Raw genomic sequence first — 17,758 nt, 5'->3', positions numbered from 1 at the left:
CCATACTCTACTTTTTGGAAATTCATCACTAAATCTAACAGCCCGTCCTCAAGTAGGGAAAAGTTAAACTCTACCCCCTGGAGGGAAGAGTAATACAATTCCAATTCTTTGAAATTCTTCTCTAAAGAATATCTGTCTCTTCTCTATTTTACATGTGTTTATATAAACAAAATTTATTGTCCTTCGTATCAGTGTGGATTCACCAGTATTTTATACTTTGGGTTACAACCCAATCATGATACATTACTTATTTTGTTGCTCAAACCATTCCAGTTTTGGCTACTGGGAACTAGTTTTTATTATTTCTAAAATATCAATGATAAGGAATTGCATCTAGGTTAATTTCTTCCAACCCAACATTTTCAAACAGTAGCTCATCCATAATGATTTCTAATACCTATCCTGACAGTCCTTTCCTGGTTACTCATACTTACATTGATTCACATTAGTCTTTTTATCTCAACAATCTTGTGTCATGAATTTTTTGCTTCTCTTCTGATATCAAGGAAAGTTATAATCCAGTTGAGTCGATCAGGTTTTATGCTCAAAGGCACTGTTATTAACCTGTCAGGCTTAGTTTTTGCAAGGTGATTACTGCACTCTAACAATCCAGTTAGCAGTACAAAATAAATACAGGATTAACTCTTTTTTTGATACAGAAAAAGTTTTAGTTAGAAGTCAATTAGTGATCAAGAATGTCATAAAACTAACAAAAATCTAAGGGAGTGTTTGCATGCTGATATTTCTTCCATAGCACACTTGTAAACTTTTGCAAACTTATATTTTCAGGTAAGCCTGCATCCCTGTTATATTTGATATTTTGTATATGGCTCATTTACTTCTCTCTCCTGTAGACATCTGCATCATTAATAGGTACCAACATTAACATTTTCCTGATCTGTCATAATGCCAGTTTCTTGGCAAAAGGTCCAATTGTCAGGAAAAGTTTATTAATTCTGCTATGATTTTCCCAAAATGACACCCAAAATGACCATTCACAGTACTTGAAACTTTGTTTTTTCTCTATATGAATCCAAGGCAGCTGCTCTCCAACACAGTGGCTCTTGAAGTACAAAGACTAAATTAAAATGAGTTTACATAGTTTATTTTTTTAATTAATTTAAAATACAGTGTCAACATACATTAAAGATATTGTAGCAAATGAGATTAGGAATAACATGAGGTTATGTACATGTTTGTATATGTATGTGTGTATATATATTCAAAGTGAAAACAAATACAGAAACACTACAAAAAATTCAATATGATAATTTACTGACAATCATTTTCATCATATCTATTAATCTGTCATGTTGGTGGCTGCAAAAAATATTCTTAGTACTGAAACAGAGTATCTAAATATTCAATTTTAATATAAACTATAGTACTTCAAATTTTAACAGCATATAAATAAGATTCTGAATTAAAAAAAAGTCCTCTTCCCTGCCAAACTCCCTATTTAACTGTAAAGGTTTCAGTTCCTCCTGAAATTACAGCCTTCAATGTGGTGATATCTCAGATTTTAGGCATAAGTCAAGTGTGGGCAGTGTTCTCTGTAAAAGGGTAAATGAAGATACAAAGCCAGATATAAAACTTCTAACATGCTGCCATATATAAAACAATGCACACTTTTAACATAAGAGACTGGGTGGATTCAAGGCAAAGTTAGGCTGCTCTCAACCCTGGAAGGGTAAAGACCAAAGGAAACATTGCTGAGAGATGGCAGATGGTACAAAGGGGAGAGAGAAAGTGGTCATCGAATTAAGTGGTGTCAGCACCTTTGGCCCCCCACCTGCCTCCAACACTTAATTTCCTCACATAGTCCTGTACATGAACATCTTGGATAATGGAGGATATTTATGTATGTAATAACTATAAGTGGCCCCTGACTTTTGAGACTCCTTAGTAAGCAAACAGATTCCACTCCTCCCTATAGCACCAAGAAATGTTCAGTCTCTGAACCTGGCATGTGTTTTGAGTGCCAGGGAGGGAAATGATGACCTATTGCGTTCCCTAATACAATAGCTTCTAACCACTGATCTAGAATATTCACATCAGTTTTCTGTCAATGGCTCACTATGAGTGCTGTCAAAATTCTTAATTGAAATTCCTTATTTTAAGCTATTTTAAGCTGTGGGTACAGCTACTATAAAAAATAAAAAGCCTTCTTTATTGATCTGATCCTCTAAAAGACCATGTCAGTTATAAGCCAGAGTTCGTCTGCGATTACTACCAAGTAGAACTTGCACATCTAAAGCAGGGAGATTTTGGTGACAATGAATGGATACAGTAAATGTGTTTGGGAAATGTAAGACTAGTTGATAAATACCTGGCAATAAGTCTGTAGATTAACAGGAGACAGGCAGGACATAGATTATTCAAAAAGGTTCATTTGTAAAAATTGTTTTGACTTTGGAAGGTAACCAAAAAAGATAGGAAGCAAAAGTAAACATCAATTTACTATTCCCACCCTAAGTGGGAAAACTTTAGTCAAGTGCAAAATAACTTCTGGATAATAGTAAAGTCTCTGTTTTCTTCTTTAACAGGGAGATATGATTTTGGGGTCCTACTTAATGATTAGGTTATTGAGTTAACCTGTTATTAGGTCATAGTAACAGCTGCAAATTAAAAAGTTATTATAAAAACAAAGAACAAAATCTGACCCTAACCAGTCTGCCTCTAACTTGTGAGTCAGTTAAGTGTAATTCAAGTTGGGGCTCTAAATGCTAATTAAAGCATCCTAAATACATATTGAGGGGTATACTACAAACACAGTTGTCTGAGAGAAGGCTCTGAGGGACTCTTCTACACCAGCATCCATATGAATGCTACCCTTTTTGTTTCAGAAACAGATGCAGACCTGAAGAATGAGGCTGGGAGTAACAAGGTGATTGAGGTTATTGTCAAAGGATTACAGGCCAGATTTTTTTTCCTTACAACTTAATGGATTTTTTTTTTTTTTTGTTCAACCTAGTTGATTTTTAAAAGGAGTACCACAATATGTAAAACCAATTATCATAGAATAAGAATAGTCATTATATATCTTTATTTTTCCTATTTGGAAATTTGGATAGTTTGAGACTGTAAAGTACATTTTTTTTTTTTCTTCACCGTTCCTGAAAGAGCTAGCAAAGAAGCCATTGTTAAAAGACCTGGTTACACTCATTCACATTACAAAGTACAGAGAGTCAACACAACTACCAAAGCCACTCAAATCAAACAAGAAGAAATGGCACTTCCTCATACTTCATGGACTTCACAGGAATACAAAGATTATTTTACTTTTCACACATTTACACATAACACAAGAAAAACCTTCAGTTAACTGACTAGTGTCTATAAATGTGGTAGGAGTTATGGCATAACAAAAGAGTCACCTGTTAAATACATAAATGTTTTGTACTCGATATTTTTACATAGTACACAAGATGATTGACATAGACTTATCAACTCTTCCTCATACTGATTATACTGTAAGCAGTGTTTAGGGTGTGCACATTGTGTGTTTTGGAGATGTAGAGGTGGCAATTCTAACCTATCTTCACATTATCCCTGAAATACTAAGGTTTCATCATTGAACTGTGGTTAAATTTTTAAGTGTGATTGTCTTTCAATGACTGTCATTACCTCTTGTGTAATTAATATTCCATGTAATTTAGAGCACATGTCTTGATTTTCTCAATGCTCATGAATACCTTTTCTGTGGGAAACTTATTTCTAAGGAAAAGCAGTATATGGCCATGACTTGCTTAACACATGTAATCAATACGAAGAAAAAAGGACCATCGCCATAAATCTGTAAGATTAAAACTTCAAAGAAAGGTACAATTTGAACAAGCACTTACACTTTTGTTTCAAAAAAGGGACCACAGTAAATAATGCTACAATAAATGTATAGTAATGCCTTAGTATATAATAAAGGAGAGTTGGGCTTCATCCATGTCCTATACAACAAAAGCTTTAATTCCTCACTAATTGTCAGTGGAATTAGCTCACAGACAACTCAGAGGAAAGAACACTCTGGACTGTGTTAAAATAAAATGAACGTTGAGATTTCTCTATGTTGTAGCAAATGAAGTGGAATTCTGAATCTTTCTTTGGAGTCAAGTTGATCTTTGCAAGGTAATCAATTTGCCATTAAGACATTCTAATCTAGTAGGATGTCAGATGATGGCAAAGGCATTTAAACTGAGGGTGTCATATAAACGTAGGGACTGGAACATTGGAGGGATTGCCTTCTGTTCCAGCAGAAGGTAGTCAAGCTATCAGCAATGTTATTATTACTAGGAAAAGGCCACCAAGGATCTAGAGACCAAAAAGCTCTAGCAACACCTGATCATAAGTATACAAAGATCAAAAGCAGGAGGTAAAAAATAAACATTTATCAGATTTTTTTTCATTATATTACTAATTTTTATAATATTAAATATTTTTCATCCCTTTATTCAATGTACTGGTGTTTATTTCTGATTTTGACTCTGTCTGCAAAAAGAGCTTTATGCAGTCAATACCTGAGTGTCTGTACATGGAGAAATCTTAAGTAACAAGTAAAATATCATGTCCCAGTGGACCAGTGCTGTGGCCATCAATGGCAAGTAACCAGCTTTTTGGAATCTTAAGAGGAGAGGCTCTTTGCCACATGCAGATATTTATAGAGATAATATATTAGAATAATTGAAATAGAAATAATGGTTGATGCACGACCAGATGTTGATGATCTATTTAAATGGGTAGTGAATATCTATTTCTACACTCTATAAATTCAGTGAAATTCCTAATAAAAGCTATAAATTGAAAGGCATGAAATAAAGTCAGGTACAGATTTTATTCCTGCTAAAGATGATTACACAATTTTAAATTCTGAGGCTAAAGATTATGTAAGAATCCTGTACCTTTATGTTTGGTTTTTATTGCAACTAAGTATAGAATTTAAAAGAATTTAAGCATACTTGTATCTTTAAAAAAATCTTTATCATCTGTACAAGAATTTCTCAAAAGCCAATATTAGATATCAATAAAATACATTGACACTTTATAGTCTTACAAGTAGAATTTAGGCTGCTGCCTTAAAAATCCACTTTTTACATTGTTTTCATTTTATTATATTTTTTGATGCCACTGTAATGCCACTATCAGATGATATGTGCATATGACTTATCAGTATTTATATGTTAATGTGGTAAAATTTCATTAAATCCCAAAGTTATAGAGATAGTTTTATATATCCTCTAAACCAGGCATCAGCAAACTATTACCCATGAGTCAAATCTGGCCCGCCACTAGTTTTACATGGCCTAACAGCTAAAATATTTCTATTTTTCAATAGATTTTAAGAATGAGAATTTCAAAAATTTTCAAACTGCAGAGTCCATAAATAAAGTTGTATTGGCACTAAGCCTTATTCATTTGCTTATTCATTATCTATGAGTGCTTTCTGCTACAATGGCAGTTGAGTACTGTAGTAAAGACCTTTAGGGTATACAAAACCCCCAAATATTTACTATCAGGTCTTGACAGAAATAGTTTGCTAATCCCCACTCTATACCCATAGAAGGCATCTGGAATGCTGAATGGAGTGTTTATATTGAAATCAGTGTATGACTTAACTTGGTTTCATTTATAGACATCATTTACATTATTCCTTTTGAATATCATCATCTACTTGGTAAACAAATAAAAATAAACTTAACGTTAAAAAAAAAAAAACAACTTATTTCCTTGAAATGTTTAGGACCAGCAAAACAATGACATAGAAAAGAAAGAAATTCGTAAGAAAAAATAATGAATGAACAATTTAAATTACATGTTAACTAATGATTTCAAGGTTCCTCAGAGAATTCCAGACAGTAAAGGACTTATCTGAAAATCCTTACAGCAAATTTCTAGTTTCCAAATTTCTGGGATATAGTACTTAACACAGTATTCTACAATTGTTATGGAAAAGACAATGCGCAGAGTTAGTTATCAAAGACAAGTGTGGGGGCAAGATTTTAAAATAAGAAACCAGTCAAGAAGTAAAAATTAAAAGAATGGCATGGCTAACAATTTATGCATTTTTTTTCTTTTTCATTTATAGGGAGCTACATGGATTGCTGGTGTAGAACTTGATAGAAATTTACGTTTCATTTAGTGGGATGATTCCCATATCTGTGTCAGATAAAATCATAGCACTTATTATTGTTACCATGGATACCATGAAGATACTGCCATCCACTAAACAGTATTAGAGGAAGACAACATAATTTTCTGGAACTAGTCCTGTTTTGCCTTCATAAGTTGCCTTCAACCATCCTGGTTCCACTGATGGGTATACTGGCAAAAAATGAAAAAAAATGTCATTCAATCAGCATTAGCTTCAAATAATTATATACACAAATGGGTAAAAATGCACATCAGATTGCATAAATATACTCAAGTTGTCAAAACAATGTCAAAGCACATTTAAGGCTGGAAATGTCCTCTGCATTCAATCTCTCTTCCTCCCCAATCCCTCCCATCCTTCCATCTCTCCTATCTCCCCCCATTTCTTCTTCCTTCTCTCTCCCTCTCTTTCATATATAGGAGGAAACTGGGCTCCAGAGAAATATAGTGTATTAACTTGTACAGGTTATGAGAGGCAAGGGCTAGAGCAGATTCTGAGTCTCCTGGCTTCTACTTTAGCTATAAGAAGCTACTCCTTCATCATCCCCATGATAATAAACTTAAGCAAAGGGAATGGGTATACTTACCATTAGAAAATATTGCCCCCTGTGGGAAAGAAAGTTCATGGCTGTGCTCTGCTTTACAAGAGTACATGGCTTTGGCTTGGCTGAAAGAGCAAAAAGTAATTTATAAAATACACAGCTCTCAACAAAAGTACATTTATACTTCAAATCATTTGTAAAAAATAATATTAGTTTTTAGTTGTAATTGGAGTATAATATACATCAAGTACACATATAAGTATGCATAAGAACATTTTTCACAAAGCAAAAACACTGACATCATACCAAAACCCTTCTTGTGTTTCTAGGAAATGTCTCCAAGGGTAACCAACCTGGTTCCTAACAGCACAAGCTGGTTTTAAAGAACACTATTATTATATAATTGCTAATATGCTGGCAAACAGACCATTTTTACACCTATATAGAGGTTCATAGGTACCCTGTAGCTTTTTTCCTACTTTCTATCAGAGGTGAGACCCAAAAATTAAAAGGCCTACAGGATATGGTAAATAAATTAAGTGTACATGAGATAGGAAAAAGAATAGAATAAATTGATGATAAATGGCAACCAACAATAGCCTCATTGTCAGGAAAACAATGAGGATAGATGGAGGCTTTGCAAACCAGAGCCTATACCCATCTCCTAAAGTGGGAAGCCAATATTCAGCTCCCAACATCTGCTGCCATATGAGAATTCAGACTCAATGTAGCCAGATACTCTAGTTTCTTAAGAGAAAACAGAGTTTCAGAATTTTATATGTGATATATTTAAAAATATTTGAGCCAACACTAAAAAGCCATCATCTGAGGCTGCTTATCAAATCACTAGTCAAGTCACCTTCATTCGACAACATCCAATTACCTTCATATGATGTGCAAGTTATGCTGATTTCACCTACTTCTCACCATCTCTATCACAACCAGAGCCCAAGCCAAAATCATTTCTGGTGTGGCTCACAGAATGGCTTCCTACCTTTCTAAATCCTCTAGGCCTCTTGTTTTGTCTACTTAAAATCCATTCTATACAGAGCAGCCAGTTTGAAAAAGGTTCTGATGATTGTGTGACGACCACATTATTTCCCTGAAAACAACCCTTCAACTGGTTTCCAACTCCTGCTTCCATACTGTGCACAATCAGGTACCTGTTAGTATCCCCTGCTTCTTCTGTACCTACCTGCTCATCTACTATACTCCATTCACACTGGCCTGCTTTTACCTCCTCAAACATGCCAAAGTCATTCTCACCCCAGGGCTTTGCCCTGACATGTTTTCCCCTTGATCTAAACATGGTTGTTCACTTCTAGTTCATCTTAAATTTCCTACGTTTTGCTAAAAGTTAGGTCTTCCTGACCACACACTCTAAAACAGCTGCCCAGGCAACTATCATATTCTCCTGTTTTAAGTTTGCATGGCATTAGTATCTGGTATTCTGTTGTTACTGTTGATATTTCTATAACCTTCTTCAATTAGAATGCAACTTCCATGAATGAGGCCTGATGCTTAGTAACTCAATAAATATTTGCTGAATCAATGAATGGAAAAAAAAAGTTAAGAAGCTCTGGGCTCTGTTTCATACACAGTGAGTCCTTTTAAATATTGAAGGCACCCTGTCTTTCCTCCCTGAGGGCCCAGTACTTTATCTACAAAGAAGCATCAGCAGTGTTTGCTATCTACAGCTCTCTCAAAGAGCAGTGTACATTATTATTTCACTTCCCTGTTGGAGCTGGATAATGGGTCTTATTCCCTACACTTCCAGAATGAGGCTAGGTCATTTAAACCGGGTTTCCAAAAAGTTATCTGAAAATTAGAAAGCTTATAGAGAAAAAATATGGTCCTACCCTCAGAATCTATTTCATTAGGTTTAAGTCTCAGGTTGTACTTTCAGAAAGTCTGCTAGGATAGCCTAGGAGAGCCTGCAGCAGGCAGATTTAGGAATGACTACTAGCCCACACAGAACACTTCTCAGGGCTGCATCATGCAAGGAAGAATTGAGGAAGTACAGGGCTCTACACTAAAGAAGAATCATATGTACGTGTGTGTATGTACATGCAGGCACATGAATGTATGTGCTGGCTGACACGGGTGTGGGGGGGTGGGGGAAGAGGATACTACCAAGTTATGAAGACTTGTAAGAATCAGACCATGATAATCCTAAATAAAAAAAAATATATATTAGTTTTTCCTATAAATCTTCTAGTCAATTACAATCATTTGATCTAATTTGGTATGATTTGATCTAATATGATCTGATAGCTGAAATAATTGAGAGTCCCAGAACCATTTCTCTAAAAATATGTGTTTTTCAAAAAAACCAAATTTTCTAACGGCAACAATTTTCTCTAATATTAAGTCCTACTGCTTTGAATCATTAATCTAAGAGATGCATAAGGAAATAATTTCCAGTTATAGAAATGATTAAGATATAATAATCCTGGGGTGCCTGTATGGCTTAGCCAGTTAAGCCTCCAAGTCTTGATTTTGGCTCAGGTCATGATATCAGGATTCATGAGTTCAAGCTCTGCATTGAGTTCCGTGCTAACAGTGCAGAGCCTGCTTGAGATTCTCTCTCCCTATCTCTCTCTACCCCTCCCCTTACTCTCACTCTCTCAAAATAAATAAATAAACTTAAAAAAAGATATAATAATCATTGCAATGATATACTTTTTGAAATTATATACTGAATACAACTAAACTATTTTTGTAAATATTTCAGATATGAATGTTCTCTCTATAGTGTTTTATGGAATTGGATAGCAAGGGGGAGGCATGTAGAATAATTATATCACAAAATAAAGATATTGTTGTATGTGTCAAAAATACACAGCACAAAATAATATCTGTCCTGACTTTTCAATCATCTGTGCATATGACTAGACAGGTATAATTTTCTTCTGCTGAGATCTGTAACTACAGGTGTTAACTCAGCAGAAAGCTTTGATGATTTAATGTAGATGTCTGTGACTGTGAAGTTTTCTCTTCAGGTGCTAATGCTTCCTCTTTTATTGCCTTGGTATATTGAAGAAGATGTGAAAATAATACTGTCACCTATTAGGTCTTTCTTCAGAAGATCCTAATATTCTTTGAAAAGGATTCTGAAAATCTTGCTTCTTATTGCATGGGAGAGTAGGTAATGACACTCAGCAAGCTGAAAGCTATTTCTTCCCTTATCATCCAGAGAATGATCTGTTCATGAGATTCATTCCTAATTCTATACACTATTACTAATGAGTAAACTTACAGAGCTTTGATAAGTGTGCAAAATTCACAATGCTTATCTTAATCATAAGCTATGATTGATCAAAATTGATACAATATTTTCTGGAGGGTCACTTAATGATACACACATACACAAACACACACACACACGTATATTTTTTGTATGAAGGAAGGAGGAATGAACCTAGATATAGTTAAAAAGATGCCAATGTAGTAGTAACATATAGAAAAGCTAAAAACAAAAAAATCAAAACCTAAGTCTTCATCAGAAGATTTAAAAACACCAACCCAAATAAAGCATCAGGCAGCTAATTTAAATAATAATGTAGAAGAACACATGGCATAAAACAATATTAGCCTGTAAGGCAATTATTTTATAAAAAAATATGTCCTTGCAAGGCCCCTAAATTGCCCATGACTATTTACAATAAATACTACATTTGCTTCTGGGCCACTGGTTGGAGATTTTTTAAAATTAGTCACATGTTCCTTTTTTACGCTTTTGTCAACAAATACTGGCTGTTTCTGGCTTAGATATCTGAGTGAATACTGAATGCCTCAATGCTAAAGAACTCCCATGGACGCTTGTAAAGCTGCTTATGTAAAAGGCACGTGCATTGCAACTCCATTGAAAATGAAGTGAAAAAGTGAGTAACAAAATCTTTTTAAGTTAAAAATGTATTATTTTATTCATTTATCCAACAACTTTGTTGAGCATCTTTTCTCTGTTGGGTACTATGTTGGAGCAATACAGTGAGCACCACCTTCATAATTCCTTTTCTGTGTTTATCATAGAGGAGTGGTTCACAAAGTATAGTCAAGGGGAACCTGGATGGATGGGTAGGTAGGGCCCTGAGAGGACATTGCTCTGAGAGCAAATGAAGTATATACGAGAATCCATTTATATTCTAGTATGCCATGTTTTAAAGAGGTCTACAAAAATGTTAAATAATGTAGCTCTTTGTTTTAAAAAATATTTTCATAAAATTTATTTATATTCATATGTAATGGCCTTTTAAAAAATCTTTGTTATTGTATTAATGGTGCTTTGATGGGATTAAGGAAGAGAGGTGTCAGTTCCTGAGCTCTCAGCAGTCACCATCATTAAGGAATGGAAGCTGACTGCAGCACGTTCAGTATATGGCAACAACAGAGGAGGAGTGGGCTTCCATGTGGTCTGGGTTAGTGTTGGATGTGAAACAATTTCTGTTGTTTTCAAAACACATTAAAAATATGGCCTTTGGAAGAGAAAGTGGTGGGGAGGTTAGACCCTATTGTGATCTAGGGGTAGGCACATAAACTCTCTGCCTAGGTTTTATAGAAAAGGGTGACCCCCAAATGTTGTAGGACTTGTGATCATCAGGTGACTTAGGTGATAGGAGTTTGGATTTTGAAAGGAAACAGGCATTTTGCTTGGTTCATCTTCTATATGTAGAAATGAAGTCCAAGAGAAATTAAAGTTACAGCAGAGTCAGGCTAGAAACTACATCTCCTGATTGTTGGTCTAGAACATTTGTGGTGACTATTTGAATGTCATCTGTGAAGTCTCTTAATATCAGTGAAAAAAAAATCACATCTATTATTGATAATTGCTGACAGTAAATAAGAGTAAATAATCACAATTCTGTCTTCCAACAACAAAGCATGTTACTGTTACACCTCTTTAGTTGCATTAACTTATTCATATTTTTACTAAATTCATAAATATTTTTAAATTGCTCAGTTTAAATTTCTAGTAAATATAAATAGATATAATCCACATAAACAAAAGCTCTTTGGAGGTTCTCAATGTTTTCTTTTTCTTTAGTGTGTAAAGGTGTTCTGAGACCAAAAATTTCAAGAACCATGGTCATAGATGAGATTAGGTGGTTGTGAACCAAAATGTTAACTGAGGTTATCTTCAGGTGGTGAGATAAGAGGTGGCTTTCCTTTACTTTTTTAAAATTTATTAGTACTACCCACATTCTCTAAGAGAAAAAAAAAATGTTATTCTTAAAAATAATGCATTCTTTTGTGTTTCTTAATGTAGCACAATACTTTATGTTATGTGTATCTTACATGTGTACTGTGCTCTAAATCAATGACAGCCTTCTTAAATCTCAAACTCACTGGACGAGAAGACTTTGTTGAGTTTTGCTTTGGTGCTTTGCAATTATAAACAAAACACTGGTTTTATTTTTTTCAACACTGCTTTTAAATTATGATAATAGAAATATGTGATTGCTTATAATGAGCCAGGTACTCTCAATTTTCCTAATTCTCAACCATATAATTCTCAATTCAACCTTCAGAAGATATTTGTAAATCTTGCGTAAATTATATTATGTTAAAGTGGATCTTCCCCTCCGCCCAAATTTAACTCACATTTAGGTGAAGGCTTTAAAAGTACTATTTTCCACATATTTTATAATGGTGAAACAGAGCCTAGTGACATTTGGTTTTTGAAGGCATTGTATATAACCAATGTCTACTTAAGGATGTGCTAGGCACTAAGACATTTTTCTCTGTTCAAATGACTATCAAAAACAGTATTTCTTGGTACATAAAAACCATTTGGGGATGTTGTCAAAAATTCATATTCTCCAGGCTTCAGTCTCAGATATTCTGGTTTACAGAGTCTGCAGCAACTCAGGAATCTTCATATTAACAAGTCTTATAGGTCAAGCTCCTTGCAGAGTGATCCCTCCCACTCCACTGAACCTGATTTCTTCAAGATTTCCAGTGATGCCTTAGAGATTAAAACCAGTGTCCTCCTCTAATGATCTCCTTGACACTTTTGCTTCTACCACGTTGACCATTACTTCTCTTTATCATTTCTTCACACTCACATGCTTGACCCTTAAATGAAACCATTCACCAAAGACCAATGCTCAGATATTTTTCCTTTTTCACTCAATAAGCTCCATCATTGAGTAGCCTCAGCTTTATTTATGCAGTATAACTGCTGTATGGAAGTTTCTCAAATGGCATCAAACACCATGCCCTCCCCTGGTTCCAGTTGCACATTTCTAACTGCCTGTCAATGTTCCTCAGGCTCCTTGAACATTATGGTCAACATTTCCTTTCCTCTCCTATATACTCACAAGCTAAGATCAGAAGCTAAATTTCCATTCTTTTTGGCAGTCAGTCTCAAAGACTTGGAATTTTCTTTACCTATCGTTCATTACCAAAGTATCCAAGCAGTTGCCCAATCCTGGTCTGATCCACAAAATTCTCCTTATGGTTTTTCATGCTTTTGTTACTGCCCTAATTAAGGCCCTTTAAACCTCACAAATTCCATCCTAGACGGCCAACTGTTCTCTCCCCTTCACAACCTCCTAGAAAAGCCACTTGAGTGATCTATTCAAGCGCACCCATGATTAGATCATCCCTTTGTTCAATGACTCAGTCTACAGTAACTCCCAGAAGTGTTACTTTCCTGTTGTTCAAAGCCATCCACTGAAATCTCCCATTAGGTCTCTTTCCCAAACATGGCTAGTCGTCCTACTGCCTACTACTGGGTTCAATCATTCTTCAAGGTCCAACTCAAGGATACCCCTGAGCTCCCTAGAAAGAAAGCAAAATAGACTTTGTAGGAGGTTAGTATGGGAAATGCCCCCAATTTCTATCTGTTTTTCACTTGTATTTAATGGTATAAAATAGTATCAGGTGATTGCCAATGGTTAGTGATTTAGTAACATTAATATATTAGAGGCTTCAATATCTTAAGCGAGCACTTTAAATAACAATAATAATAGTTACCATCATAGACCATCTACAGAGAACTTAGCAAGTTTTGCAAATAAATTGTAGTGTACATTTATAAGAATTTGTCAAGGGCAGAATTATGATCTTCATTTTATAGATAAAGAAAATATTTTTCGAATATGGCGGCGTAGGAGGACGCTGGGCTCACCGCGCGTCCTGCTGATCACTTAGATTCCACCTACACCTGCCGAAATAACCCAGAAAACCACCAGAAGACTAGCAGAATGGAGTCTCTGGAGCCAAGCGCAGATGAGAGGCCCATGGAAGAAGGTAGGAAGGGCGGAGAGGCGGTGCACGCTGCACGGACTGGTGGGAGGGAGCCGGGGTGGAGGGGCAGCCTGCCGGCCAAGCACAGCCCCCGAGTCTGGCTGGCAAAAGCGGAGGGGTCGGACGGAGTGTGTTCCGACAGCAAGCGGGACTTGACATCTGGAACGTTATAAGCTAACAGCTCTGCTCCGAGAACGGGAGGGAGAGTTGTTGAACCCCAGACAACAGAGCTCACCTTGCTGGGGAACAAAGGTGCTCGCCAGTGCCATCTCCCTCGCTCATCCCCCAGCCGAAATCCCAAAGGGAACTTGCTTGCACCGCACAAACACCCAACGCTGTGCTTCTGCGGAGCCATCCCTCCTGCGGGTCTGACTCCCTCCCGGTGCCCCAGGGCCCCTCCCGAAGCAGATCTCCGAAGGAAAAGCGAGCTGAACCTGCCCCTCCCGCCCCTGTGCACCTTGCCAATACACCCCAGTTAATATGCCAGATCCCAAGCACCACAAGCCTGGCAGTGTGCAAGTAGCCCAGACAGTCCATGCCACCCCACAGTGAATCCCGCCCCTAGGAGAGGGGAGAGAAGGTACATACCAGTCTGACTGTGGCCCCAGCGTTGGGCTGGGGGCAGACATCAGGTCTGACTGCGGCCCCGCCCACCAACGCAAGTTATTCAAGACAGCACAGGGGAAGTGCCCCGCAGTCCCACACCACTCCAGGGACTATCCAAAATGACGAAACGGAAGAATTCCCCTCAGAAAAACGTCCAGGAAATAACAACAGCTAACGAACTGATCAAAAATGATTTAAACAATATAACAGAAAGTGAATTTAGAATAATAGTCATCAAATTAATCGCTGGGCTTGAAAAGAGTATAAAGGACAGCAGAGAATCTCTTGCTATGGAGATCAAGGGATTAAGGAATAGCCAGGAGGAGCTAAAAAATGCTATCAACGAACTGCAAAACAAAATGGAGACAACTACGGCTCGAAGAGGCAGAGGAGAGAATAGGTGAACTAGAAGATAAAATTATGGAAAAAGAAGAAGCTGAGAAAAAGATAAAAAAATCCAGGAGTATGAGGGGAAAATTAGAGAACTAAGTGATGCACTAAAGAGAAATAATATACGCATAATTGGTATTCCAGAGGAGGAAGAGAGAGGCAAAGGTGCTGAAGGTGTACTTGAAGAAATAATAGCTGAGAACTTCCCGGATCTGGGGAAGGAAAAAGGCACTGAAATCCAAGAGGCACAGACAACTCCCTTCAGACATAACTTGAATCAATCTTCTGCACGACATATCATAGTGAAACTGGAAAAATACAAGGATAAAGAGAAAATTCTGAAAGCAGCTAGAGATAAATGTATAAAGGATAAAGGATACGTATAAAGGAAACGTATAAAGGATAAACATATAAAGGGAGACCTATAAGACTCGTGACTGATTTCTCTACTGAAACTTGGCAGCCCAGAAAGGACTGGCAGGAGATCTTCAATGCGATGAACAGAAAAAAATATTCAGCCAAGAATCCTTTATCCAGCAAGTCTTCATTTAGAATAGAAGGAGAGATAAAGGTCTTCCCAAACAAACAAAAACTGAAGGAATTCGTCACCACTAAACCAGCCCTACAAGAGATCCTAAGGGGGATCCTGTGAGACAAAGTACCGGAGATATCGCTACAAGCATGAAACCTACAGACATTACAATGACTCTAAACCCATATCTTTCTATAACACTGAATGTAAATGGACTAAATGCGCCAAGCAAAAGACATAGGGTATCAGAATGGATAAAAAAACAAGACCCATCTATTTGCTGTCTACAAGAGACTCATTTTAGACCTGAGGACACCTTCAGATTGAGAGTGAAGGGATGGAGAACTATTTATCATGCCACTGAAAGGCAGAAGAAAGCTGGAGTAGCCATACTTATATCAGACAAACTAGACTTTAAATTAAAGGCTATAACAAGAGATGAAGAAGGGCATTATATAATAATCACAGGGTCTATCCATCAGGAAGAGCTAACAATTATAAATGTCTATGTGCCGAATACAGGAGCCCACAAATATATAAAACAATTACTCATAAACATAAGCAACCTTATTGATAAGAATGTGGTAATTGCAGGGGACTTTAACACTCCACTTACAGAAATGGATAGATCATCTAGACACACGGTCAATAAAGAAACAAGAGCCCTGAATGATACATTGGATCAGATGGACTTGACAGATATATTTAGAACTCTGCATCCCAAAGCAACAGAATATACTTTCTTCTTGAGTGCACATGGAACATTCTCCAAGATAGATCACATACTGGGTCACAAAACAGCTCTTCATAAGTATACAAGAATTGAGATCATACCATGCATACTTTCAGACCACAATGTTATGAAGCCTGAAATCACAGGAAAAAGTCTGGAAAACCTCCAAAAGCATGGAAGTTAAAGAACACCCTTCTAAAAAATGAATGGGTCAACCAGGCAGTTAGAGAAGAAATAAAAAAATATATGGAAACAAATGAAAATGAAAATACAACAATCCAAATGCTTTGGGATGCAGCGAAGGCAGTCCTGAGAGGAAAATACATTGCAATCCAGGCCTATCTTAGAAACAAGAAATATCCCAAATACAAAATCTAACAGCACACCTAAAGGAAATAGAAGGAGAACAGCAAAGACAGCCTAAATCCAGCAGAAGAAGAGAAATAATAAAGATCAGAGCAGAAATAAACAATAGAGAATCTAAAAAAAGTGTAGAGCAGATCAACGAAACCAAGAGTTGGTTTTTTGAAAAAATAAACAAAATTGATAAACCTCTAGCCAGGCTTCTCAAAAAGAAAAGGGAGATGACCCAAATAGATAAAATCATGAATGAAAATGGAATTATTACAACCAATCCCTCACAGATACAAGCAATTATCAGGGAATACTATGAAAAATTATATGCCAACAAACTGGACAACCTGGAAGAAATGGACAAATTCCTAAACACCCACACACTTCCAGAACTCAATCAGGAGGAAATAGAAAGGTTTAACAGACCCATAACCAGCAAAGAAATTGAATCAGTCATCAAAAATCTCCCAACAAATAAGAGTCCAGGATCAGATGGCTTCCCAGGGGAGTTCTACCAGATGTTTAAAGCAGAAATAATACCTATCCTTCTCAAGGTATTCCAAAAAATAGAAAGGGAATGGAAACTTCCAGACTCATTCTATGAAGCCAGTATTACTTTGATTCCTAAACCAGACAGAGACCCAGTAAAAAAAGAGAACTACAGGCCAATATCCCTGATGAATATGGATGCAAAAATTCTCAATAAGATACTAGCAAATCGAATTCAACGGCATATAAAAAGAATTATTCACCATGATCAAGTGGGATTCATTCCTGGGATGCAGGGCTGGTTCAATATTCGCAAATGAATCAATGTGATACATCACATTAATAAAAGAAAAGAACCATATGATCCTGTCAATTGATGCAGAAAAGGCATTTGACAAAATTCAGCAACCTTTCTTAATAAAAACCCTCGAGAAAGTCGGGATAGAAGGAACATACTTAAAGATCATAAAAGCCATTTATGAAAAGCCCACAGCTAATATCATCCTCCATGGGGAAAAACTGAGAGCTTTTCCCCTGAGATCAGGAACACAACAGGGATGCCCACTCTCACCGCTGTTGTTTAACATAGTGTTGGAAGTGCTAGCATCAGCAATCAGACAACAAAAGGAAATCAAAGGCATCAAAATTGGCAAAGATGAAGTCAAGCTTTCACTTTTTGCAGATGACATGAGATTATACATGGAAAATCTGACAGACTCC

At 36.5% G+C, this 17,758-nt stretch overlaps 1 protein-coding gene across 2 annotated transcripts in view; it reads right to left on the bottom strand.

The window, feature by feature from the left end:
* Nucleotides 1-3,027: 3,027 nt before the first annotated feature.
* The window catches only part of ARHGAP42 (Rho GTPase activating protein 42), a 310,333-nt gene continuing 295,602 nt past the window's right edge, over nucleotides 3,028-17,758 (bottom strand). For both annotated transcript variants that reach the window (XM_019450169.2, XM_019450170.2), the window contains 2 exons: nucleotides 6,729-6,808; nucleotides 3,028-6,312 (listed from right to left, as the gene is read on the bottom strand). In XM_019450169.2, the coding sequence (XP_019305714.1) occupies nucleotides 6,224-6,312; nucleotides 6,729-6,808 (169 nt within the window). In that variant the 3' untranslated portion in view covers nucleotides 3,028-6,223. The remainder of the gene's footprint in view (nucleotides 6,313-6,728; nucleotides 6,809-17,758) is intronic.

This window comes from Panthera pardus, unplaced genomic scaffold (assembly GCF_024362965.1).
Source record: "Panthera pardus isolate Hobbes unplaced genomic scaffold, ASM2436296v1 HiC_scaffold_12, whole genome shotgun sequence".
Taxonomy (NCBI): domain Eukaryota; kingdom Metazoa; phylum Chordata; class Mammalia; order Carnivora; family Felidae; genus Panthera; species Panthera pardus.
The sequence above is the reverse complement of the archived record's forward strand: the minus strand, read 5'-3'. Positions and strand labels throughout refer to the sequence as shown.